The 25,233-nt window shown below is 39.5% G+C and overlaps 1 protein-coding gene across 1 annotated transcript; it reads left to right on the top strand.

Moving 5' to 3' along the window:
• Positions 1 to 254: 254 nt before the first annotated feature.
• On the top strand, positions 255 to 17,648 carry LOC139708919 (protein PHTF2-like; the record flags this gene model as incomplete). The annotated part of the gene is made up of 17 exons (XM_071620884.1): positions 255 to 336; positions 909 to 1,005; positions 1,902 to 2,013; positions 2,516 to 2,640; positions 3,094 to 3,606; positions 4,005 to 4,174; positions 4,905 to 5,146; positions 5,950 to 6,238; positions 6,999 to 7,167; positions 7,488 to 7,680; positions 9,363 to 9,494; positions 10,683 to 10,769; positions 11,418 to 11,573; positions 12,620 to 12,715; positions 13,701 to 13,718; positions 15,214 to 15,339; positions 17,431 to 17,648. Coding segments are annotated over 17 exons (2,628 nt in total), but the record flags the coding sequence as incomplete, so codon positions are not given.
• Between the last annotated feature and the right edge of the window lie 7,585 nt (positions 17,649 to 25,233).

Raw genomic sequence — 25,233 nt, 5'->3', positions numbered from 1 at the left:
TACAGTTAGATGACTAATCTATAATGTCTGCAAAATGCATAGTGATTAACAAAAAACACAGACTGTCTGCATTTTAAAGTGGATCATAATAGTGATTCAGTGACCTGGTGTAAATGAACAGATACTGATAGATATTCCCTCTTTCAGTGAACAATGCATTTTGCAGTCATAGTTGATTTTGAGTCTCAGTTTTGCTGTTGTTTTTCACCAGTCAGAGACCAATGTATGTGTATCCAATGTGTGCATTGTAATAGGGTCTTGGAGTGAATGTGTCTGGAGTCAATCTGAAGACTGGTCGAGTGAAGACAGAACTTATTGATGTGGACCTTGTCAGAGGTACGTTATGGGTAGATGACTGGATTTCTACATCAAGAGAAACTCTACCTTGAGTTTATCCCCTCAAGTTGAGTCAATGTGAACAAATGGATTTTTTTCATAAAAACTGTGAAGTATGAGCAGTAGGTTCAATTTGTGCAACTAAGAGGGGGTGATAATGTCTTTGTGATAAGTTTCTCTTTTGGCCTTACTTAACTCTTCTCGATGAGAAAAGCACAGTTGCTACCGTGTAACATCTCCCTTTATGTTCTGCTTGAAACTTTCTTAAAATAGTCAAATACAAGAATATATGAAAGCCTTCCTAATTTAGAATTCTATTCTGCCCATTAAAGGCATCTAACGCACAAGTATCTCCCTGACCTGCTTTTTTTCTTTTCTGAATCTGTCTGATTGTGATGTACAGTACAGTATATGTGCATAAAAGTCATCTTGGACATGTCATGATGTTCCCCTTTAATCCATGAGCACAGGAAATGTTATAATGGGGGATAGTCTCAGTGTAGCAATCTTTGTCCCACACAATGACAGTAGATGCATCAAACCCACTTTGTTTCTGTCTCCTCAATACGCAGGCTCCACCTTCACCAAGGCCAAGCCTGAGCACGCCTGGTTTGCCACCACTCGCAAGGGGCTACTCCGAGTCTTCTTCTTTCCTTTCTACTACTCATGGTAGGTTGCCATGGAGACGGTTAGTGGATGATGCAGTGATGATTATGATGATGATGGTGGTCAGAATGTTGGTATCAATAATGGTGGTGGTGGTGATTCTAATAGACTCCTTAACATGTCATATAACCTTTTGTGTGGTTTGTGTAACAATCGGTGCAGAAAACTCACTCGATGACTTTGAATACTTCATCAACTGCCAGTTTTGACGGTGGTGCTCTAGTTGATACATGACTCTAATAGTGAACTTAATGTTGATAATGGTAATCATATAATGGTAAATTGGGAATAATTGTTGGGACTGCCCTCTTTTTTTATGAACCATTATCCTTTATGTATCATCCTTTCCATTCTCACTCCCGTAGACTCCTTGCACACACACTTTATGGACAAAGCAAAAACTTGTTACATGGAAAAAGAATAGATGAATTTATGGAAGTAAGATGTGATTAAATGCTAGGATCTAAGTATCTCATTGTACATCAACTGTACAATGGCGGTGAGTTAGCTCAGTCAGTAGTGCATCTGCCTCACGATCCAAAGGACCCAGGTTCGATTCCTGGGTCCCACTGAGCAATGTTGTGTGTAATCATACCATCCCCTCTAGTAAGACTAAGAGGCAAAAACACTCTGTCCCTCGGATAGGACATAAAATGGAGGTCCCATGTGTGAGAGATTCACAACTCATGCACGTAAAAGATCCCCCTTCATTTATCCATCCATTTATCCAAAGAGCAGGGTGTTTAACCCAGTGTGAAGTGGTCCTGCCTTATATCAAACTGGCCCCCATGGAAGACCAGCTAATATAGCTGAATAAGAGCTATCCAGCCATATTCTCAGATGGAAATGAAACAAACAAGCATCATCTCATCCTCTTTCTCCTTTACCTTTCTCCTCAGGTGGAGACAACAGCTGTCAAGGAGTACTTTCTTCTCTCTCCTAGTGCTCTATTTCCTCCAGGGACTGTGCATTACTATCTTTGTTTTCTACCAATCCACCTCTGAAGAACAGGTGAGGATATAACACAGTCAGAAAGTTCATTCCACCACATTTCTTTGAAGAAAAAAAATCCCCTACATGCTCACCTGTTGTTGTTTGGCTTTTAGACATGCAGAAGATGTTTCTTCAACTTTTTCAGAACAGTTGCATGCTTTCAAATCATGTGCAACCACTGCCACTGGATGCTATTAATCCATTGAGGATGGACTGATTTTGCTACAACAGGCATTTCCCATAGACCCCTGCCTGAGTATACTCGGGACTCATCCTCAACAGGTTAAATGCATCTTGCTGAATATCTTGTCAGAGTAGGTTGGCGGCTTGAAACATTCTGAATTTTGATAAAAAACTATTTTCTCGTATGAGTACCAGTATTAATTAAGTCTCAAGATGCTTCATGAAATGTTACCCTAGGGGAGTACAATTATATGATTTCAAAATTTTCACCATTACTCAAAGATTTCTTGTATCATGACAATTATACCAACTTGACTAACATTTTGATTTCTTGCAGGCGATCTACCCTTTCGAAGTGTATGGTCCCATCCTATTGATGTTGGTGTTGGGCACAACCTACACCCAAGTTGTGTCCACTAATGCCAGAACGAAGTCACTACTTAGAAAGTCATCGAGGAGAAAGTGAGTTTATCTGCTTCACTCCCTCCCATCTTGATGGTTCCTACATTCAGTTGGTGTCTTTTGTTGACGTGAGGATTTTCATTTGAAAAGTTGAATTCATTATGAGATACCTGACAGTCTGTATGCTTTGATTATAATTGTCATTTTTTTATTGTTTTATTCGGATAATTTTCTTTTCATCTATCACAGATATTAATTGGAAAGGAGTTTTTGCTTATCCTACCTTTCTATTGATATTAAGATTAAGATTATTTCAAGTCCTTTCATATGGTATCATTTTCAAATTTATGTAACAGTTGAGTCATGATTTCATACAATGCAGTTTCAATTACAGAGGTCATTGACATTCAGCACAGTGGTTTAATTTTGAGTTGACCCTAGTTGCAGACAGATGATTGGATTTGAAATGACAACATTTTCTTCTTCAAATTCTTTTTTCTACCTCCTCCCCAGCTTGCATCGTTCAAAAAATGTCCGTGCCAAAGGAAGCAGCACCAAAGCTGCGGCCAGCAGTAGATCATCCCCACAAAAGAGCCGGGACGGGCGCGGCGTCGCCAAAGCCGGCTCTCCGAAATCCAAAGCGGCGCCGACAGCAACACACAAGTTAAATCATGCGAGTGCAGAGAAGAAGAAAGAGGCGGCAGGTCCCAGCAGAAGTTCCAACAGTACTGAGAGGGGATCCCCACTGGAGGGAAGGGGGAGTCCCGCGGCGGGGAGGGGGATGAAGAACAAAAGTGGAGAGGTTGCACAAAATGAGGAGAATGCAGAAAAGGAGGACAAAGAGGGCCACGCCCGTTACGTTCCGTCTAGCGCCGTCGAGGAGATCTCCGAGTGCGTGGACGAGGACTTCACCCTCCTTAACACCCCCGCCGACGAAATGGAAGTGACCGGAGACATCCTCATTGGGGAATCCCCAAGGGAGTTCGATCATGAACTAGAAGACATTATACAGGCATCTTATACAAGGTAAAAGATCCCAAAGGAATAACTCACTGGGAAATGTGTTTGAATTACAGTCATGTGCTTGTAGAAATTGCACTGCTATTAAAAGTTGTAAAGATTACAATCTAACTGGAAAGCTGTCATGAGCCTATTTGTTTTCCACATGAAAGCCAAATAAATTCTATTTGGATGGCATTTTAAGTCCATTTTTAGGAAGTGTAAATTGTAGGTGGCTTTTGATCAGACTCCATTTGAGCCAACAGAGCGAATGTCTTGCGAAATACTTGATTGGAATAAAGTCAACAACATTAACATTTCATGTTTGAATGAACAATGATTGATTTAATCATTTCATTAAGAGTTGTTCTAAAATGTTTTGACAGCAGACTAAAATATCCATAAAACTCTTGACTGCCCTCCAGGAAACCAAACACCACGGAGGCGTACAGGCGACGCCCACCCACCGGCCAACCAGCTGCTCAGTCACAGAGGTCAAATGTCATTCTCTCAGCACAGAACGGTCTGTCTGGCTTCTCCGCCAAAACCCTGAGAGAGTCTAAGAAGAGTAGACTCAACAGAGTCTCAATATTAGGTGAGGAGAAAGATGTTATCCATTTGGTTTCCAAGGAGATTAGATGGGGAGGATTGGAGGGGAGGAATTAAAGCCACTGTTTACCTTTGGGAGCATTGACTTAGAGAATTTTCAAGTTATCACATTTGATTTATATCACGGCCTTATGTATAGTTCAGTTGTATCACAAAACATCCTACCCCATAAAAATTGCGCAATTACCTGTAAGCCACAAATATAAGGAGATACCACTGATTTTCTAAATAAAGCATAACCTGCGGACGGTTTATTCTAGAAACGATTTCATTAAAACTACAGGCTCCACACTCTCATGTGGTAATGTGAATAGCTGGCTGAGGTACAAATCTATACCCACTCAAGCCCTATGGCTCCTCTTCATGATGTGTTGAAGTGTGAAGGTATTTCTTGTCGGGGTAATGGGACATTTTAAACAATATATCATAGAATAGAAATTAAAAAACACCCATTGTACAATTGGCTAAGTCGCTGGTAGATGAATCAAAACTAGTTCTGTTCATGATGTTTTCATTGCCTTTTATGTGACCGTTGCTATCTTCATTTTGGCAGTGAACTTAATGCAAGGATCAATTTACTTCATGACTTGCAAATAACAGCATGAAATCAGATCAGTATCCAACTCATGAGCCCTGTGTCATACTATGTAAATGGGTGTCCATTTTTCATGTCATCTCTTTTAAAAGTCCAGCTACCTTTTTATTTTTATCCCCAGAAAAAGCCCGGAAGTTCTCTCCTGTGGAAGAAGAGAGCCCTCAGGACACCTCCCAGGCTATGTCAGACAGCGAGGGCCCTCCCTCTGATAACACCAGCATCACACAGGGTGAGGGGCAGGCTTCCCCACAGCCCAGGGGGAGGAGCATCACCAGGAAGGGCCGCCGATCCCGGACCAGGAAGTCAGGCGGGTCCCTGGATTCAGAAGGTGACACCTCCCCAGACACCCGGCTGGAAAGTGAGGTGAGAAGAGAGCTCAGTCCAGAGCTGTACCTTATAACTGGGTGCATAAACATTCCTGCTTGCTGACAAAGGAAAAGATTATAAACTTCCTGTGGCCTCTTAAATGCCCAGCTTAAAAGGGAATTCTGAACTATATTTAGCCTTCTTGTGAAGATGTTGACCATCGCGGTGAATACTGTGCCGATAGGGGAACAAATTCATCGCTTGTCTCGCGAAGAAAATCGTAGTGATTTACGATTTTCTTCACGAGACAAGTGATTAATTTGTTCCCCTATTGGCGTATATTTAGCCTTCTTAAATTAAAACCCCTCCAGGTTACTTGCCAGGTAAAGACCTGACTTTTGAGCCTGTGTTTAATGTCCTGAAATGGTAGTAGGATTTGATTCAGATACATGTATCATGGTGGTCTGGTCATGCCTTAGTCCTCCTGAGTCAAGTATGAAATATGATACCATTTCTCTTGTGCACATTTCATACTGATATGAATATGCAAAATATGCTTTAAAATTGTTAAAAGCATAAGCATATAAGGACGGCTTTATTTTCCTGTACTATGATGCGTTGCTGATATTTTCTTATGTGTATCTGTCTCAGGTGGGTGTTTATTTCTAGCAGGTATTATTTGTGTATCAGATGACATTATATTTTTTTCTGTGGGATATATGCTTATATTGTTATCACAAGGATCAAATATCAAAGATGCAGGTGAAGACTTCACCTAGTAATGTTAAGCTGCGGAATGTCGAGAGTAAGTCATTTCATGTCACCAACATGTTCGTCATTTCTCACATCTTTTGTATCAGAAATACTTCCAGCCCATCTCGCGACCAGTTGACTCCGACCTCGACGAGGGGAGCTGGGAGGAGACCGGCGCCGAGGGGTCCAGCTTCAGCAGCGACTCGGGTAACACCGACGATGACGATGATGGCTCCACGACAGTCGACGATGAGGAAGAGGAGGAGGACAAGAAAGCCAGGGTCGAAGGAGAGGTCAGGGCCCAGGAGGTCGTTGACTCCCACTTCGAGGATCCGTTCAAATTAATCCATAGTATGGTGAGCTCCAGCAGTGTCTCCAGCAGTGGACTGAACAAGGGTGAGTGACAGTAGAGATAGAGTAAGATTCTCTCCAGGGCCCCATTTCATAAAAGATGTTAGGATATCAGCTCTTGCTGGAATGGCAGCTTTCCATAGCAACATCCAATCTGGAAACTGGATTTTTGCCATTACCATGACAATCGCTATTCCAGCAAGAGTTGCCATCATATCATTTTTTGTGAAATGGGGCCCAGGAGTTATGCCAATTCCTTTTTTTTCTATTTTCTTTTTCTTTCTTTTTTTTTTTTTGGGGGGGGGGGGGGGGCGGGAGGAGGGGGACAAGTTGAAATTCATAAACAGCACATGCTGGGAGCATTGAACTGTATTTGTGGCCTATGCCTGTGCAATGCATTTTGATGTAAAGTTAAGCAGCTGCAGCTCTCAAACTCTATTACACCCATATCAACCATTATCTGCTTGTAGTTGAAAGATCTGTCAAGGTAGAAACAATGCTGCCTAGTTCTCTAGTTCCACTCACTGAAATTTTGTGCAGAGTCAGTTTAACAGCAGATATGCCACCTTGTACAGAATTGCCACTTTGCAGCTCATTAGTCAGGAACCATAATCTTTTGGTGCATTTAGTTTTAAATAATCGTTAATGGCCACCTTCATTAAATCTAAAGAATATCAAAGTTGCGGGTACTTAGCAAATGTGCATGGTGTTATGCATTATCTCTGCTTTCCTCAGACTATGTTACGTATGTAATCGGTCCCCTGATGCACAAAATATTGTTTATGTCTCATTGCCATGCCAACAGTGAGGGTGCGAATATTTGAAGATGACGTTTGCAAGAAGACGGACATGAGCGTTCTTCAGATCAGCTGCGCCATCAACAACAAGGTCCACTCCGTCCAGGCCAGCACGGACTACGTCAAACTCGGCTTCATCTTCTCCTTCGTACTCGCAATCATTCCGCTCTGGTACAGGTTAGTCTCTCATCGATGACTGACATTCACCCACACTTTCGGTCACATGATGGTGGCATTGTTTGCATGATATTCTTCAATACCATGCAAACTTATTTCAGGGCAGTGAGGTGGATCAGTCGGCAGCGTATCTGCCTTTCAATCAAATGGCTCACAGTCATGTTAACGTGCTGGTTCGAATCCAAATGAGTCTTACTGAGCAGTGTTGCGAGTTATCATGAAGTCTCCTCTAGTAGAAGCAAAACTCATTACCAGTCTTGAATTATAACTCACTGAAGTATGATGGTATTTGTCTTCATCAACTCCCCTCAATACCACAGAGTTCACATGACCTACCAACATAACAACCAGGTCCCGTGGCTGTCCTGCCAGTGGCCCGTGATGGCGATGGACATGCTGTGTCAGATGCATTGGGCCGCCCTCCTTGTTACCGTGGTAACCTCCTTTGAGAGGTTCTACCTCAGCTCCCTCTTCTTCTTCCTCATCTCAGTTGCGGAGAGAACTTACAAGCAGGTACAGTACACGGTGCAACTTTGTCCCACCGTTTCTTCCATAACATCACCTAAAAGCAAAAGGTGCTGTCTTATTTTTCTACTGTGTGTAGTAAAATATCAACCCTCTTTCCATTAAATCCAATGATAATATGCAAAGAAATCAATGCAATGCAGTGACAAGTCAGAAATTTTAGTATTCCGAAGTACAAAAATCATTTGGGGCATTAAATTTGTGTGAATTGGAGCCGCTCCCTTTTTCACTGCATAAAACTTTCACAAATTGCCGACTGTGAAAGAATTATAAGTCTAACCCCCACACCTCAAGCTACATAAATGTACTACATTTTGTACATGTACTGGATTGCGCTGACAAAGACTTTTGCATGCATTTTACTTTTGCAAATCATTGCTCTTCGCTAAATTCGTGAAAGTTTGGTGCAAGCAAACCTTTATTTATTTCTTTGTATTTGCACCCCCGCCAAACGAAGTTTGAAGGGGGTATGTAGGAATCAGCGGACGGTCGGGCGGTCGGTCGGGCGGTCGGTCTGTTGCAAATCTTGCGTCGCGAACTACATGTAGTACTTCCTCAGTTTTCAACCGATTCCCATAAAACTTGGCACAGATGTGTGCCTTGGGTTGTAGATGTGCAAGACGTATTTTTTGACAGTACCCAAAAGTACGTTGCCATGGTAACGGCATATTATGGGCAAAAATGGGTACAAATCTTGCGTCGCGAACTCCTCCCACAGTTTTTGATCAATTTTTATGAAATTAGGTACAGATGTTCATCTGAATATGTTAATGTGCAAGACACATATTTCTGCAGTGGCAAAAAGTGTGTTGTCATGGTAACGGCATGTTATTGGTAAAATATAGGGCAAAATGCTTCATGGCAAAACTGCTTCATCAGTGTTCTTCCAATTCTCATGGAATTCATATTGAATGTTTGTCTTAGGATATAGGTCAGCATGACACATTTCTTGACAGTGACAAAAAGTATGTTGCCATGGTAACAGCTCACATATTATGAGCCAAAATGATGGAAAATTTTGTGTTGCAAACTACTTCCTCAGTTTTTGCCCAATTTCCATTAAACTTGGTACAGATGTGTGCCTTTGGTTGTAGATGTGCAAGACGCATTTTTCGACAGTACCCGAAAGTACGTTGCCATGGTAACGGCATATTAATGCCCAATTTCGGCATATTAATTGCCCAATTTCCATTAAACTTGGTACAGATGTGTGCCTTTGGTTGTAGATGTGCAAGACGCATTTTTCAACAGTACCCGAAAGTACGTTGCCATGGTAACGGCATATTAATGGCAGAAGATCAAGGAAAGATCTTGCGAATTTAACTACTTCCTCAGTTTTTTGACCAAAGCTTATGAAATGTGGCACACACCTTGATCTTGGTGGGAAGATGTGGAAGACATATTTTTCGGACGTGTCGGAAGCTGCGTTGCCATGGTAACGGCATATAAATGGCAGAAGATCAAGGAAAGATCTTGCGGATTGAACTACTTCCTCTGTATTCGACTGAAGCTCATGAAATGTGGCACACACATTGGTCTTGGTGGGAATACTGTCTTCAATGCATGTTTTCACCAAGTGCTGTAATTTCCTTGGGTAAGACTGTCGTCACGGGGCGGGGGTATTAATCACCTTCAGTGATATTTCTAGTTTTGTTTTGTTTTGTCAACAGCGTTGCCTCTTTGCCAAGTACTTTTCCCACCTAACTTCGGCCCGGCGGGCCCGACAGTCATCCCTCCCTCACTTTCGGCTGGACCGAGTCAGCAACATCAAGGCCTGGCTGTCCCTCAGGTCCTTCCTCAAGGTTGGTCCCACCTTGCTTATCTTACAAGGTCACCTTACGGTCCCATTTTGCTAATCTTATAAGGTCACTGTATTGCATTCATGACAATATCAGCAAAAGCAGCCCGGGTACACAATCAGTGCAGGGTGGAGGGGTGAGATATAGTATACAAATAATGACTGCTATGAGGGGCACAGTTAAAATTATGGGCCCAAGGTGATGTGAAAACCGTAACTATGCCCGAAGCGAAGCTGAGGGCATGGTTACGGTTTTCACATCACCGAGGGCCTACATAATTTTAACTGTACCCCGAATATCAAGCAGTCATTATTTGTTTTATATACCGAATATATAGATTCCGAAATATAGATACCGAAAATATAGATTCTAGTCTCTTTTACAGCACTCATAATCAATGCTGATCGACAGCGCGGCGGTCGTATCATTGGTGCGTACAGTGATGTGTACAGTGTACGTTACGTGTACTACGGGGTTGCGATTGTCTACGTCTCCAAACCAGTCCGCTAGTCTCTTTTACAGCACGCTGATTGAATGCGCGGCGGTCGTATCATTGGTGCGTACATATGAGCGATCTATGTGTACGGGGTCGCGACTGTCTGTAAAACCTATTTACTAAACTGTGCCCGGGCCCCGGTCACAGTAACTCAAAAATAGGGCACAGTTATTTTCATGACTCCCCTTTTAACCAATCACATGAGAGGATTCTAGAAATGAGGTATATAATTTATTCTAAATTCCTTTTAAATAATCAAGTGAAAAAATAGTATCAGGACAATTCCTCCACCCCCAAGGGCAATTACTGGTTAGTGATAGGGTTAGAGTGAAGATTACGATTAGGGTTTAGGATCAAGGGGAGGTTCTAGGGTAATTGTCTTGGGAGTAATTGTCCTAGAATTGGAAAAAAAAAACCCACCTAGATAGTCATGTATCCATTCAAGACTGATGAGTCTAGAGAATTGTGGCAATGAACATACATTTGCACATAATTACTTATGGCTGCGCTTTTGCATGTGTTGTAGTTTATATTCTTGAACATTCCTGGGTTTTGTTTTGTTGTTGGTGTAATTCTTTTTTATGGGGGGGGGGGGGGGGGACATGTCCATATTCTCCCAACCTGTCGGCTATTATATAAACAGTTGTATGTGATCTTCCTCTTGTCATTCTCTATATCATCTCTTCAAATGACAGAAACGTGGCCCTCAGCGGTCAGTCAACGTCATCGTCTCATCTGCATGTCTGGTGACTCTCATGCTTGTCTCAATCCTGTGCAGTGAGGTGAGGGATGCCTGGATTTCATCTGTCGTTGCCATCGGCAACTCGTTTGTTCTTTTTGCTGACAACGTTGCACAATGTCAGTGCCATTTGGAGGTGATGGTCCTTGTAGGGCTCATCATCTCCTCTGTCCAATGTGTTCGTCAAATCATCCATGTCACTTCTGAAGTCACATGTAGGTTGTAGGAGTCGACTGTGTGCTAAAGGAGCGCTATTGTTGTTTGTTTTTGCTGCTTCTGATTTTTCCAAAGTGTGCACATGGAGTAGGTGTTAATCCTGTGCAGAGAGCATGGAAACAGGAGATGTTAACAATTACTAGGTATTTTTCGGGTTCAATACTTGTGTGATTTACACACAATAATTGACAGTACTATGTGTTTGAATCTTATCAGGAATTTTGTCACAGAAATCCAGCAGATGTTGATATTTGTCAAGTTACATATTCAGCTAAGTTCAAGCGTCATAAAAGTGTAGACTGCAGTGTTAGATGTGTTGTAAATACTAAGCATTGTCATGTTGCCGTTGTGTCTTATGAATACAGTGTATTTCTTTTAAACTATATCCCCAAACACTGCCAATGTAAATGCATCAGTTGCTTTTTCAAAAAATGTCCATATGGAAATTCATATGATTGTCATCATTGCCTTCCAGCTGCTACACAGCAGTCGTACATTCCTGGCCGAGCTCTACAACTGGGAGGTTGTCGCCTGGACGTTCTGTCTCAGCCCTTTCCTCCTACGTTTCATTACCCTCGGTTCAGACATCAACAAGAAGTTCAGGAACACTTCAGTCCTGCTCACTGAACAGGTGAAATCTGATACACGAGATCGATATATTTGATGCTGTGTTTCTGTTACAACATCATGCCTTTATATCTAAATAATTTAATGACTTGACAAAGCACATTTTGACAGATTTGATTCTCTGTAAGGAGAATCTTCTTAACTTGATCTTTAGTCAGGTTGACTTGAATAGAATGAATATGTTCAGAACAGAGCAGTTAAACTATATTACAGTCGGGCAAACCCCCCAAAAGTAGCGACTGAAACACAACTTCATCGTCATCTTGCTAATAGTTATAGCTGTCATTTTTATTCATTAAAGCCAGTAGAGACAATCACAAATGTCCCTTGGGTTTGTGGGAAAGTATACAAATATTTTTTTTTTTTTTCTCAGCAGTTCAGTGACAACTCGCCCTAGAGGTGAGATCATGTTTATAGCTAGAGCCAGTTCAGTTAACACAAAGCAGTTTCAGTGTTTTTTTTCCTGTGGCCCCAAAAGATGGAAGCAACCACAAACTTTTCTGTCTGTAGAGTATAGCCGTGGTCACACTGGCAAAAGACAGCAAAGTTTAAGATCACAAAGTCTTCGCGATCTTTGGTTGTCCGTCCACACTGGCAGCCAAACTGCAAGAAGAAAGAAGAGAGAGCGCACCGTCCAACGGTTAATGATTGTGACTTAATAACTTACTGAGGTGCATCCCAATGATGCACCACCCGCAAGAAAGCTATCGATCAATGCCGCAAACATGTGGTGGACTGGTTAAGTGACAAACTTCACGAAGTATCAGTTGCTAGTGTTCACACTGCCCAAAGATCGAGGAGATTGGCGGGTATTCATTAAATATTCTTAGTTTGAGTGGGAAGTTTTGCGGGAAGTTTCGCACGAAGTTTGAGGTCATACCGTCAAATCTTGAAAATCTTATAGATCGTGAGCTTTAGCTTTGCAATCTTTTGCCAGTGTGACCGCAGCTAATGTAAACAGTTGTCATAACAAAATGAAATTGTCTTCAGAGAGAGAATTAGACAGAGCAGTGGTGTCATCTTAATTTTCTCCTCGGCCCGTCTCTACAGATCAACTTGTATCTGAATATGGAGAGAAAGCCCCACAAGAAGGATGACTTGATGCTGGCAAACAATGTCCTCAAACTGGCATCCAAACTCCTCAAGGTAAGCAGCAACATTGGCACTAACACCCCTCCAGTCACTAATGGTATGTCCTCACACTGCACAGTGTGTGTATGGTGACACAGACTACTCCTGGCATGTTCCATTGCAGACTTGAGGTGTGTTGGCATATTTTGACGATAAGTTATAGAGGTAACAAATGCAAACAGAATGAAACTGACCAGAAATGAATATAATCAATTAGTGGAAAATGAGGAAAGAAAATGAGGTATCGGTTCACTTTATTGGAAAGTTTACCCTACAGAAATCTGCATTGAGGATGAAGTCAAGATTATAACATTTTATTTCATAAGACTACCAAATCAGAAAAATATAGCTTATGATAAAGTCAAGAAACCTGTATTTCACAAGACTCCCATAGGAGCTATGTGAACAAAATATGGAATGCTTGTATTTATCCTTACAGACATGGTCAGCAGGATGCAACTGTTGGAATGATTGATTGGTGTTGTTAACTCAACATTATTTGTCACATACAAGTTTAGAATCTAGACCGAGAGTAGATTTGATAATGCGGAACCTATAACATCAATCAGATTCTGCTCTGTCAAGAGAGAAATCATAGCACTGCAAGTTGCTAACTACATAGTTGATCACACCATACATAAAACACAGTAACAAATTCTTTGAAGATTACTTTTAAAGGGAAAATGACCATTGAATATTGAGAGGGACACGTAATATGTTGTGGCAGCAATGCTGAGTTGACTCTGGATGCTTTTTGCTTTTTGTAAACTGTGAGTGACCTTTAATATATCATAATTTCAAATGCATTAGTGGTGAAAACAACATTTTCCTGTGTCATCATAATGACAATGACCGCTCCCTGTAAAAGCTGTAATGAAGTTCACCTTTGACGGAATTTCATGAGAAGAGAGAGACAAAAAAAAGGCCCTTAATGAATCAAATTTTTATCGTGGAGGAAATTGTCCAAAATGTGAAATATTTGTCTCGTGTGATTTTTCAGGAGCTGGATGCTGTGAAGGTATTTCGTTTTTGTGCCAAAATGAGTGATTCAAACTCGTCATATTTCCTCATCTGTCCCATTTTTAGTGGATCATTACACCCAGAGATGCTCTACAGCATTCATTGTAAACATTGTGCCATTGATCACGCTATTCACATTTTATCTCGCTCTCCGTATGAATATATAGTGTGACGTCATGGCAGAGTGTGTCATGTTCATTTTTGTCCCCGAAATTTGACACAAATCATTCTTGTTTGTATCATGATTGGTGTCTACATGCTTAGAAGTGTGGATGAGACATTTGTGTTTACGATGTAGGAAGTTGTGTCTGTTTCATGTGATCAAGATTTAAAGCAGAGCTGTGGTATACTACATCACACAGACCTTCATTCCTACTGTATTGTTAGCTGAGTGTAATCTATAGCCAGCGTGAATACATACTTACTCATGGTTGTGGCCAACAATTGAACATATTTAATCTAATTCAGTCTGTAATAATGCAAATTATTCAGACTTGTGGCTGTTGCACCAGGGCACCTTGCTGTACAAAGACTTGGTAAAATTTGAAGTCACAATATTTGCCTCTACCATGGCAACCTCTAGCATTTCTTACAGCTTTGGCCAGGGCCACTGGTGCTGTTAAGAAAAGAGATTATCAAAAGGAAGTTGTTTTCCTGTAAATTATGCCGGCAAGATGAATCTTCTGGTGCTGTTTTTTTTTTTTTTTTTTCACTACACCACCCACTGAGTGCACTGATATAAAATCATCTCATTCAAAATAGTAACTTCTTGTACCAGCAATCTCCAAGTCAGTCTTTGTAATGCAACATGTTCCTGTATATTTATATTGCATTCAACAAGTCCATTTTACATCTCGATGTCACCAATTGTTACATTGTCACGTCAGATCTTGGGGTGGGGGGGGGGGGGGGGGGTTGGGGGATATGCCTTCCATTCCGATAGCCTATTGCTTCAACTCACATGTACAGTCATGTCAACAATTCGAGTGCCACAGTATAGCCATGGTAGCCAAACTTTGTTTCAGCAACATACTACAAAATTGGGCAAACTGAAGTTCTTCTTGGTTTGTTACTCGAGTTTCATGTAGAAAAGCAAAGTTAGCATACTACAATATGTACAGTCTGCCATAAGTTGTTCACAGATAGTGCTTGTTTGTGACACAATTTCTCTGCACGTAAAGCTTAACTGACATTGTAATACCGTGACAGTTATCATATTAGGAGTTTAAAGACCTGTGATAAGATTTACATGTACCTTTAGTCCATGCTAAGACTGGTCATACTGTGCACTTGCCCACAACTCACATGGCGTGATATCCTGTGATAAGAATTTACTCATTATTCAAACTTCATATGGTATCCGGTAGTATTATCGCTGTCATAGATATCCATTGCCCCATGACCCATTTCCATGACAAGAGTGTCATGCATTCGTGGCCTTTGTGCACTCATGGTGGTATGTTGTGCCCACGTTACCGTCTTTCTTCCGCCAGGAGGTAGAGACGCCCTTTAAGCTGTCTGGTCTGTCCATGAATCCAGTCCTGTACAACATCACCAGGGTTCTGGTTTTATCAGCGTTCTCCGGGGTCCTCACAGAGCTCCTTGGCTTCAAGCTGAAAGTAAGTCTTCATAGTTATCTGCTTGTCATATCTGTCTTTCTGTCTGTCTGTTTATATGTCTCTCTGTCTTTATTTTTATCTTTCTATCTATCTGTCTGTCAAACTGTGGATGTCTATCTCGTCTCTCTATTTGTTCACCTCCGTCCATCTCTTTATCTTTCCTTCTACTAACCTTTAAATCTATAATATGTAAACCCATCTTCTCTGCTTGTCCATCAGTCTATATACATATTATCAATCTTGTATTTATGTTTTCATCCATCCATGCGTGTCTTATCTTTCTATCTGTTTTTTTTTTAATATATTTCTGTATCTACACCTGTCTCTTGCTTTTAACTATTTTGTATCTATTTTTTTAATCTATCTCTCTGTATGTATGAATGTATCATTCTATCCATTTTGCTATCTGTCTATCTATCCATCTATCTTTCTATATATCTATCCATTGGTCAATCTATAAGTTATTGACATACAGTGATGTAGTGTATATTAATGTTACAGTGCGTATGGAGTAATGTTTCTTCAACAAGTAGAGGGGATATTATAAGCAGTATATGTGGAAAGAAAGATCATGCATTCTTTGGGCACTACATAAATTTTAATCATTGAATGAGAATCAGCAGTTTCTGTTCAAAGCGCTTTGCAATATGCTTCACAGATCCTGAAATTACAACACTTTCAGCAATGTGTGTATGCATTTTGTAAATGATAGCCTAAATCTTAATCGACCATTTGCATTTGATGTAAAGCCATAAGCGCACTATGCCAAGAACAGGTAAAGAGAGGATTTCATTTGTGGACAATTTCAAAGGGGAAAATAACACAATAGATAAATTTGTGTTGGTCGGCTAGTCCATGCCTTCCAAACTTGCTCCGTGAATTGTGTTGCCAAAGATGTTTTACCATTGTCAGTGAATAATGCACCTCTTGTTATGACAGAAGAAATTAAAATCAAAATGAGAAAACCGACTTTAATCAATAGGCTACGCATCTTTTAATACACATGAAACAAATAATACAATATGAGAAAATAAAAACAGCAACAAACAATTGGAAAAACAAATAAACTTGAAACATAGATTCTGTATTGTGACTGGTCTCAGATTGTTGATAATAAGAATCACTTTTATCCTCATATATATCTGTGCGTAGTGAATATTTATACCCCCGCCAAACGAAGTTTGAAGGGGGTATATAGGAATCAGCGGACGGTCAGCGGTCGGGCGGTCGGGCGGTCGGTCCGTTGCAAATCTTGCGTCGCGAACTACTTCCTCAGTTTTCAACCGATTCCCATAAAACTTGGCACAGATGTGTGCCTTGGGTTGTAGATGTGCAAGACATATTTTTTGACAGTACCCAAAAGTACGTTGCCATGGTAACGGCATATTATGGGCAAAAATGGGTACAAATCTTGCGTCGCGAACTCCTCCCACAGTTTTTGATCAATTTTTATGAAATTAGGTACAGATGTTCATCTGAATATGTTAATGTGCAAGACACATATTTCCGCAGTGGCAAAAAGTGCGTTGCCATGGTAACGGCATGTTATTGGTAAAATATAGGGCAAAATGCTTCATGGCAAAACTGCTTCATCAGTGTTCTTCCAATTCTCATGGAATTCATATTGAATGTTTGTCTTAGGATATAGGTCAGCATGACACATTTCTTGACAGTGACAAAAAGTATGTTGCCATGGTAACAGCTCACATATTATGAGCCAAAATGATGGAAAATTTTGTGTTGCAAACTACTTCCTCAGTTTTTGCCCAATTTCCATGAAACTTGGTACAGATGTGTGCCTTTGGTTGTAGATGTGCAAGACGCATTTTTCGACAGTACCTGAAAGTACATTGCCATGGTAACGGCATATTAATGGCAGAAGATCAAGGAAAGATCTTGCGGATTTAACTACTTCCTCAGTTTTTTGACCAAAGCTTATGAAATGTTGTTTTGACCAAAGCTTATGAAATGTTGTTTGGCGGGGGTATAACCAGTCGCTGAAGCGACATTTCTAGTTTTGCTTGTGTAATTTTTTTAAATGTCATTGTCTACCCTTGTTTCTATCTCGCCTCTCCTCTCTCTCTCTCACAGCTGTGGAAAATCAAGGCATAGTGTGGATGTGCAATATGAAACTTTCTGTCGCTGCATGGAGCTGGCTTGACATCGTCTGTCAACTGGTCTCGTTAATGAACTCCGTCGCTGAGGTCTGCCTGACATCTTTTTTTTCGCTCGCCCGAACCTGTGATGAATGTTGTGCTGTCTTTGAAGGATTGCAAGGATTTTTTTTCACATTTCTGAGCGATGGTGAGGTGAGCAAAGTAGGTACGGGGAGGTCAAGAAAACGAGTGCAATTTGAAATACGATTTATTTATCGCTAGGAATGCAGAATGCACCAGATGAGAAGAAAATGCCAGACGAATGATTCAAGATGTTACTTTCTTTGTAACTTTTAGTTTTTATTTATCTTTTTTACAAGAAATATGCAGTGCATGAAACAAAGGAGGAGGCCTGCTTGTTATATTTAGAAATGTGGACTAAAAAAAAAAATTGTACTTGATGCTGAGGGGGCTATGACTTCAATTCAGTCATAAATATCTAGTGAGATGCAAAGAGAGCAAAAAAAAAGTTTAATGAACTTTATCAAGATTCATCTCATTTCTTTTGTTGTTATGTGTCTGAGGATGAAGGGATTTCAGGAGAGAAAGGTTTAGCTACCAGGCTGTCCTTAAAGGTGCAACAGATTGTGTTTGTTTACCAGTCTATATTTGAGGATATAGAAACACATTTGTCAAAAAACTAAAATAACGAAACAAAACCCAAAACAATCATTATGCTATTCTTTAAAAAAACAAACAAACAAAAAAATCATTATGCTATTTTGTGTGCTAGGGTGGGAACATTTTATAGTTTTTGTTACAGAAAAATTTGTGAAATGTGTCACAGAATTAACAAGTAGATGAATGTGAGATGACTTACATTTGTTTTTGTTTGCGGAGACAAATTTGTCGTGAATGGTGAACTGTGATTGGCGAAGCTGTCCATTGTACCTTGCATGGTATGGACACAACAATCAAGGGCATGCATGGCCATACCCAAGATTTGTTCTTGCTCAAGAAGACATTGATAACTTGCTGTGGAGAGGCCTTTTTTTTTTTCTTTGTCTCACACACGAGTGATTTTTGTTTTCTTTTTTGTTTTCTTTTTTTTTTCGTTTTGACAGGGTATGAGTTTGTATATTTGATTCTGTTGTGAAGATGCTGTTGATAAACATGCTTGTGGTTGCATATAGTATGTACCACAGGTGCATATTATTCGATGGGTGCTCTCTATGTTTAAATGGAGACGACGTCTATTACGTAAAACATATGGAAGACTTGGTTCTGACAAAATTATTCCTACCTGACTATATGGAGAGAGCATTTGATTTGCGGTGACGATGCTTGAAATGAGGATTTGCAGATAGCAAGACTTTTCAAAAGTATTACAATGCAAAATACAATCATGTCTTTTTGATCTTACATCTTACTGAGTTATATGAATCTTTGACTTTACACAGAATGTTGAAATATGGTAGGTCATCGTCCATTTGCTTAGGGGCAACAACTGTTCTTGTTGAGATGATGGGAAATTGATTTAGGCAGATACTATTGAATGATTATGCCCCATTCCAAATATAGTTGTTATCATATCTCATTGAGTAGACTTTATTTCACTAATTACTGGTATTGATATCATTCAAGGACCACATACATGTACACTATCATGAAGCCTCAAGATGAAAACGTATACACAGCATTGAAAGTCTTACCTTAATTCCATAGTTGCCAGGCATCAATTAAGAATTGTATTGATGAGTTTGGACATGGAAGCACGTTGAGGATACACATGCTGAAAGTTATGCAAAGACAATAGTTTGCAAAGCTGAAGGGGTGATTGCAGTGAAGCTTTAGTCCCACGTATGAGGATTTTTGTTGGTAGTGTGTTGGTTGATTTGTTGGTAAATCATATCAAGTGGGTCATATGATAGATTTCACAACCCATAGTCTGTGACAATGTGGATATTATTCTATGCAGAATGACATCAGAGTGTTGTAATATTCTCTCCATCTTAGAAGGGCATGTGTTGAAAATGACTACAGACATTCTTTAGACATGAAAATTGTGTAATAAAATAAAATATATATATATATATACATATTTTTTGTTAGTTCTCCAAGTACTCTATACCACTGCTGTCAGCATAACTGAAATGTCATTAACGTATGCTTACAATACACTTGATTCTAGAGGGTGGAAAATTATGGAAATGGGGTTTATGTCTTTTAAAGATCTTGTCTGAGAGGAAAGTACCAGAAGGCTTTGTGATGTTTCACAAATGTTTGGGGGCTTACATGTATATGATACTGAGGAGGGTTTGAATTAAATTATTATGAAAAGTTTTTTTTTTTTTGGTGATCTGTGTAAGCAAGAGATTTTATGGAATTTTTTGAAGATGAATGAGATATTTTTCTGTCTATGAATGGAAGGGTTCATGTAGCTGCTGAAGAAACATTGATATTGCATCTGGTTTGTCAGTCAGCATATTTTGTATTTATGCAAACTTATTTGTTTACTTTTGAGCGAATTTCAGGAGCAGTTTTACATTGTTTTGTAAGTATGTTGTGTTCATCATTTCAAGTTCATCATTTTGTGTTCGCAAAAGAAAATATATGGAAAACGATGCAAGTCTCTTTACACATTTTATGCCGCTTGTTGCCAATATCATTCCAGTTATCATACCTTCATCATTTTGTTTAGTCACGCTGGAACTGCAGATGTCAGAACAGTAATATGCCAGCTATCATTAAATTTCTATTTGTGTTATGAGAGATGTGTCCCAACTTTTTAACATTTTCTTCTTAGGAACATTCCATTCTTTTTGCATTGTGTTTGACCACAAATGATTGTTTTTTTTATTAGATGAATGTTCTTCATTTCCCCTGTATCATTTGTAATATGTGGCAGACGTTTACAAATGTAATACATACTTGCAGTTCTCTAAAATCATGTACTATGTAACTCTAAGAATTATGAACATGTTTACTGTAAAACAAGTAATGTTCGCGTGCATTTTAATTTCGCGAATTTCGCGAGCGCCAAAATTCGCGAAATTAAAATGCACGCGAAAGATCTTGCGTACACAATATGCACTGGATGCCAGTGGCAATTCGTGAAAACTTCATGCTGTGAGAAAGGCCGTCGGCTCCAATTCGCGAAATTTTCATGCCGCGAATATATCGTGTTTTACAGTATTTTATATTTTGGATTTATTTGTATTGATTACACTCGTTTGTCTGATTTTTAACTTACCATATGCATGTCCTCACAGTTCATTGGCATAAAAAGATTCATCCATTTCAGCTGTGTGAACTCTGTATGTCTGTAAGGCAATCAATTCTATCAATGTTTGAGTGGTGCAATGTGACCTTGGTGTTTATTTTCAAGTAGAAATTTGGAGGTGATATGCTTCCGTGATTTACCTTTGGTATAGTCAAACTTGCATCAAACAGAAGCAGATATTGCAGAAGTGATAAAAACCATTCCTCTGTTTATACTTGGTTTAAGGGTGCTTGTATTGATGTTTTGCTCACATACCTGCATCCAACTTTAAGTTGTATGGTGAAGCCACTTTATTGGCCATAGCCAAGTTTGACGATGGGATAACAGTATTGTGTTACTTTTGTGTTAACTTATTGTTAAGCAGGAAATTGAGACAGAGGCGTGCATTTATGTGACCCCCATGAGCAAGACTCACTTTTGCCGTTCTAGGTAAAAGGTTGCAGTTAGTCAGATGGGGGTAGCGACCGTTCCAGGTAAAGAGGTTGCAGTTTTCAAGGTGGGGTAATGACTTGGGGAGCTTTAGGTCTGGTTAACCATGCATTTCTCTTTTAAGAGAAGAATGTAGAAGTGATTGCTTGGACATTTTTGGCCGAGGCATTAATTTCTTCTTCTGTTTTTTAAATACAGTATTTGGAGATATATAAAGATGACATTATAATCTGAATGGCAGCCATCATATTTGACTGTGACTGAGATTTTTATTTAGCCACTGGATATCATATTTGACAGGAGAGAATTCTTTTGCAGATTCAGTGTTCCGTGTCAGCTTAAATATCGTCGTGTGCATAGCAGAATGTTGTTAACGCGCTTCCCTGTGCATGGCAGCTGTGCATGGCAGATTTTCACTAGGCTGTGGGAGTGCATAGGGTTAACGACATTCTGCCATGCGCACAATGATTTATGTGTCCACCCTCGCCACACTTACATTTGTATACAATCACTTAGCCAATTTAAGTCTTGCCATTGCTTTTTGGAGATGTAGCATCAAGGATCACCAAGAATATTAGAAATAAAAAATAAAAATAATAAGAAAAAAATGAACCAAGAAGTCTGACATACAGACTATAATCTGTTGGTCTTTTGGCTCCATAACCACTTGCCTTTGATACTTGGTTTGTTTGTTTGTTTGGTTCTAAGTTTTCAAGGGGGCTTGCATAGTCCAAACAGGATTTTTTTTGTGTGTGTTTGTGTATATAGCACAATTTTGTGGAGAGTCTTCTTGATAGAAAGTGTCACATGTACAATGTACATGGAAATGTGTGGTTTGAGATAAAGAAATAGAAGGCAGATAGTTCTGATGAACTTTTATTTTTGACTGATTATTTGCATACTGGTGTGCAAAAAAACTGCAGTGGTAGATTGTATCATTCTTCAGAACCAAATCTTGAGGTTCCAGCATACACTTGGAATGACTGCGTAGAGACCACCAGATGTGTTTAATATGAGTCAGACTTATTTATGTATGGCTTAATTTTATAGTCGCTATCCTATAATGCTTCTTCCAGTAAAAGGAAGAATTCAGTCATTACAAAAACAGGTGCACAGTGGAACCTTGTTATACAGAGATCAGTACATAACAAACCCTCCTCTAACATGGTGATTTTGCAGGTGCCACATCTCAATTTCCTTGTTCTTCATACCCAAATATAGTGAAACACCTTTTATAACAAGGTATTAAATTTTGGTTTTCATGTATTTGTTATAGCGAGGTTTCCCTGTAGTTTGGAGTCAATATGTTCTACAGTGGACTCCCGTTATAATGAAGTCCTTTGGACCAGCAGTTTTCTTTCATTATATCGAAATTTCGTTATAATCGAACAAATAAACAATAAAAAAGCACCGAGTGGATAACGTTGCAGCCCGAATTTTTACTTCATTGTAACTGGAATTTTGTTATAACAGTGTTTGTTTTAACGGGAGTACACTGTACTGGACTGGCAGAGTCAAATGAAAGCACAGATAGGTGATGTTACGTTGCTTATTGTCTCTGCTATAGAAAGACTTGCATTCAGCTCTGCATTCATCAAGTCCTCGACCCAGATTTCTAGAGCAAAGGGATGGATACACATATAACTTATTCCATTGTGCGAAGTGGAGATTTGCACGAGTGGACACTTCATACCGTGTCCCTAAGACTGAAACTGATGCAGGGTTGACTGTTGCTAAATGCAAATTCAGTTGTAATCATTAGAAATAAAATGTAAATGTATTTGTGTCAAAGTGATACAAGCAACCTTTTTTATACGTTTCACTTGCTGTGTTTATGCAAGGATTTATTTTGTGTCTCAATAGTACTAACAAAATTATGCATCAGCATTTTGTCTGCAGAATGGAAGACTACAAAGGGTGTGTTTGTATCGCTGGTGCCGAAAAAAAAAGCAAACAATTTGCAAACAAAAAAAAGTAATGGTTGTACACCCAGTGCTTGCTTTACTGTATTAAATTTACCTTGCACTTTGCAGCATACCAAGCAAAGTGTATTGATTGATTGGTAATATGTATGCACTTATCTGAAATTAACTGGTGGACTAATCTATCATTTTGAGTGTACATAATTATTGCTGCCAGCAAGAAAATGCCATTCCTTATTGGATATATCTCTTGCTCTCATATTAAGAGTCCTAACTGGTTGTCACAGTGAGTGGTGAGCTTGCTTATTATTAAACTTGCAAGATTCCACGATGTCTGCAATAGTGAAATCACAAGAATGTTTGTGTACATGTGTGAAACAGTATATGCCACGTATTTGTCCAAATAAATATGCAATTTGCACATGCACAAAGACACACAACAATCTTGAAATTTGTGTTGTTTTTCTCTTTTATTTAAGAGCACTTCTTTGCTACACATGTTAAAAAAAAAAACATAACAATTCAGACATATAGGCCCACATTCACAAAGGCTGTTTATATCATATCCATGGTTTAGCCAAGGAGGTTCGAGAGATGGAGTTACAACTGACTATAATTATTCAATCAGCTGTCAGTTTTCTATGGATGGACAAAAGAATTCCACAGGTGCATTTGTGCCTTGATGTTCCATGCTTGAAGCCGCTATCTTTCTGAGCAATCTGAAGATTCATTTCTAACGCTAACATAATATCGGGTATATGCTGTTCGTTTATATATCAAATGCAATGAAATATCACCTAATGATAAAGCATATAAAACAAAAGTCAATTCCGTTCGAAAATATGTGCAAAAGTGTAAATCTGAGCTGTACACGTTTGTATTTTTGAAAGTGTTTGAGATTTTACCCTCATGGAAAGCCGGTTTTATCACTTTTCTCCTTATTTCCGCAAAATGAAACTAATATGGTATCATCTTCAAGTATAGTTCTTTATAAATTAATATGTCAGATTGGCATACAATCATGTACATTCGAGTAATTTTGATATCTATTTCAGCAATATTTGAGCAATTTCTATTCGCGCACCCCCATGCCTTTACCATTGTCTACCGCCCATCGTTTGTAAGTAGGGATAGCGAAAAGTAATTACCATCACAAAGACATATCTTCCTTGGAAAGTGGCTGGTGATTATGCAATGAGACACAAGTCAATTGTCTTCGCATCTGAGCGGCAGATTCAGTTTGACACATACTTCAAATATTTTTGAGTGGTGGCTTTGAGCATCGGATCAAAGCGAATAAGACTGTTGTGACTCCATTTCTCGAACCTCCTTGGTTTAGCTTTGGACATACTGTATATTGAACATGTGCATGTTCATATTGCGCAGTATACACAATCTGTCATGCGCATTTACACAGTAAAAATTTGCATTATCCATGGACTAAATCTACACAGCCTTTGTGATTTCCAACCATATTTCTCGTCTTTCTTCTTCTTCTTTTTTTCATATGACTAGCTCTCAGTAACACAGTAATTAAATCTCTCTTTGCTACAATAAGGTTGTGAGGAACCTATGAATGTACTGTATTGGAATCTGGTTAGATGACCGACTTTGGAAATGGTGAACTTAACCTTTCAAAAATGATTGGAAACTTACGACACTGGCATGATGTTGCACTTGTTAAAATTGGTGACACAACATTTGCTCCCGTGACAACTGCTTCGGTCTTTTTTTCTCCAAGGACTTTGGGCTAGGGTTAGGGTTGTGATAGGGTTTTAGGTTTAAACTGATGTGAGCATTAGGATTAGGGTTAGGGTCATATTTCTGGGTAGAATTTATGTTTGGCTTAGCGTGCAGACATTTCATGGGAGCAACTGTCGTGGGAGCAAATGGCATGGAACCTTGAAAACTGTATTACAATTCTCCACAAAGGTCTGGTCAAGGGTAAAAATTATGCATGTGAAATTGAGCAATTGCTTGCAATCTACTTCTTTATCTAACAGTTGAATGTCTCATATCTGTCTTCTTCACCACACTAAGTACACAGCATAGGCCATACTTTACACTCGGCATTCGAGGAAAAGCACCTTGCAGGATTGGGCACTTAACTTTTAATTTACAGTATGATCAAGGAGCTGCCATAATATTCAGTATCGGCAATCAT

The sequence above is a fragment of the Diadema antillarum genome, unplaced genomic scaffold, assembly GCF_040938485.1.
Source record: "Diadema antillarum isolate AM-2024a unplaced genomic scaffold, OU_Dant_1.0 seq00001388_RagTag, whole genome shotgun sequence".
NCBI classification, from domain to species: domain Eukaryota; kingdom Metazoa; phylum Echinodermata; class Echinoidea; order Diadematoida; family Diadematidae; genus Diadema; species Diadema antillarum.
This window is presented reverse-complemented; position numbering and strand designations above follow the sequence as displayed.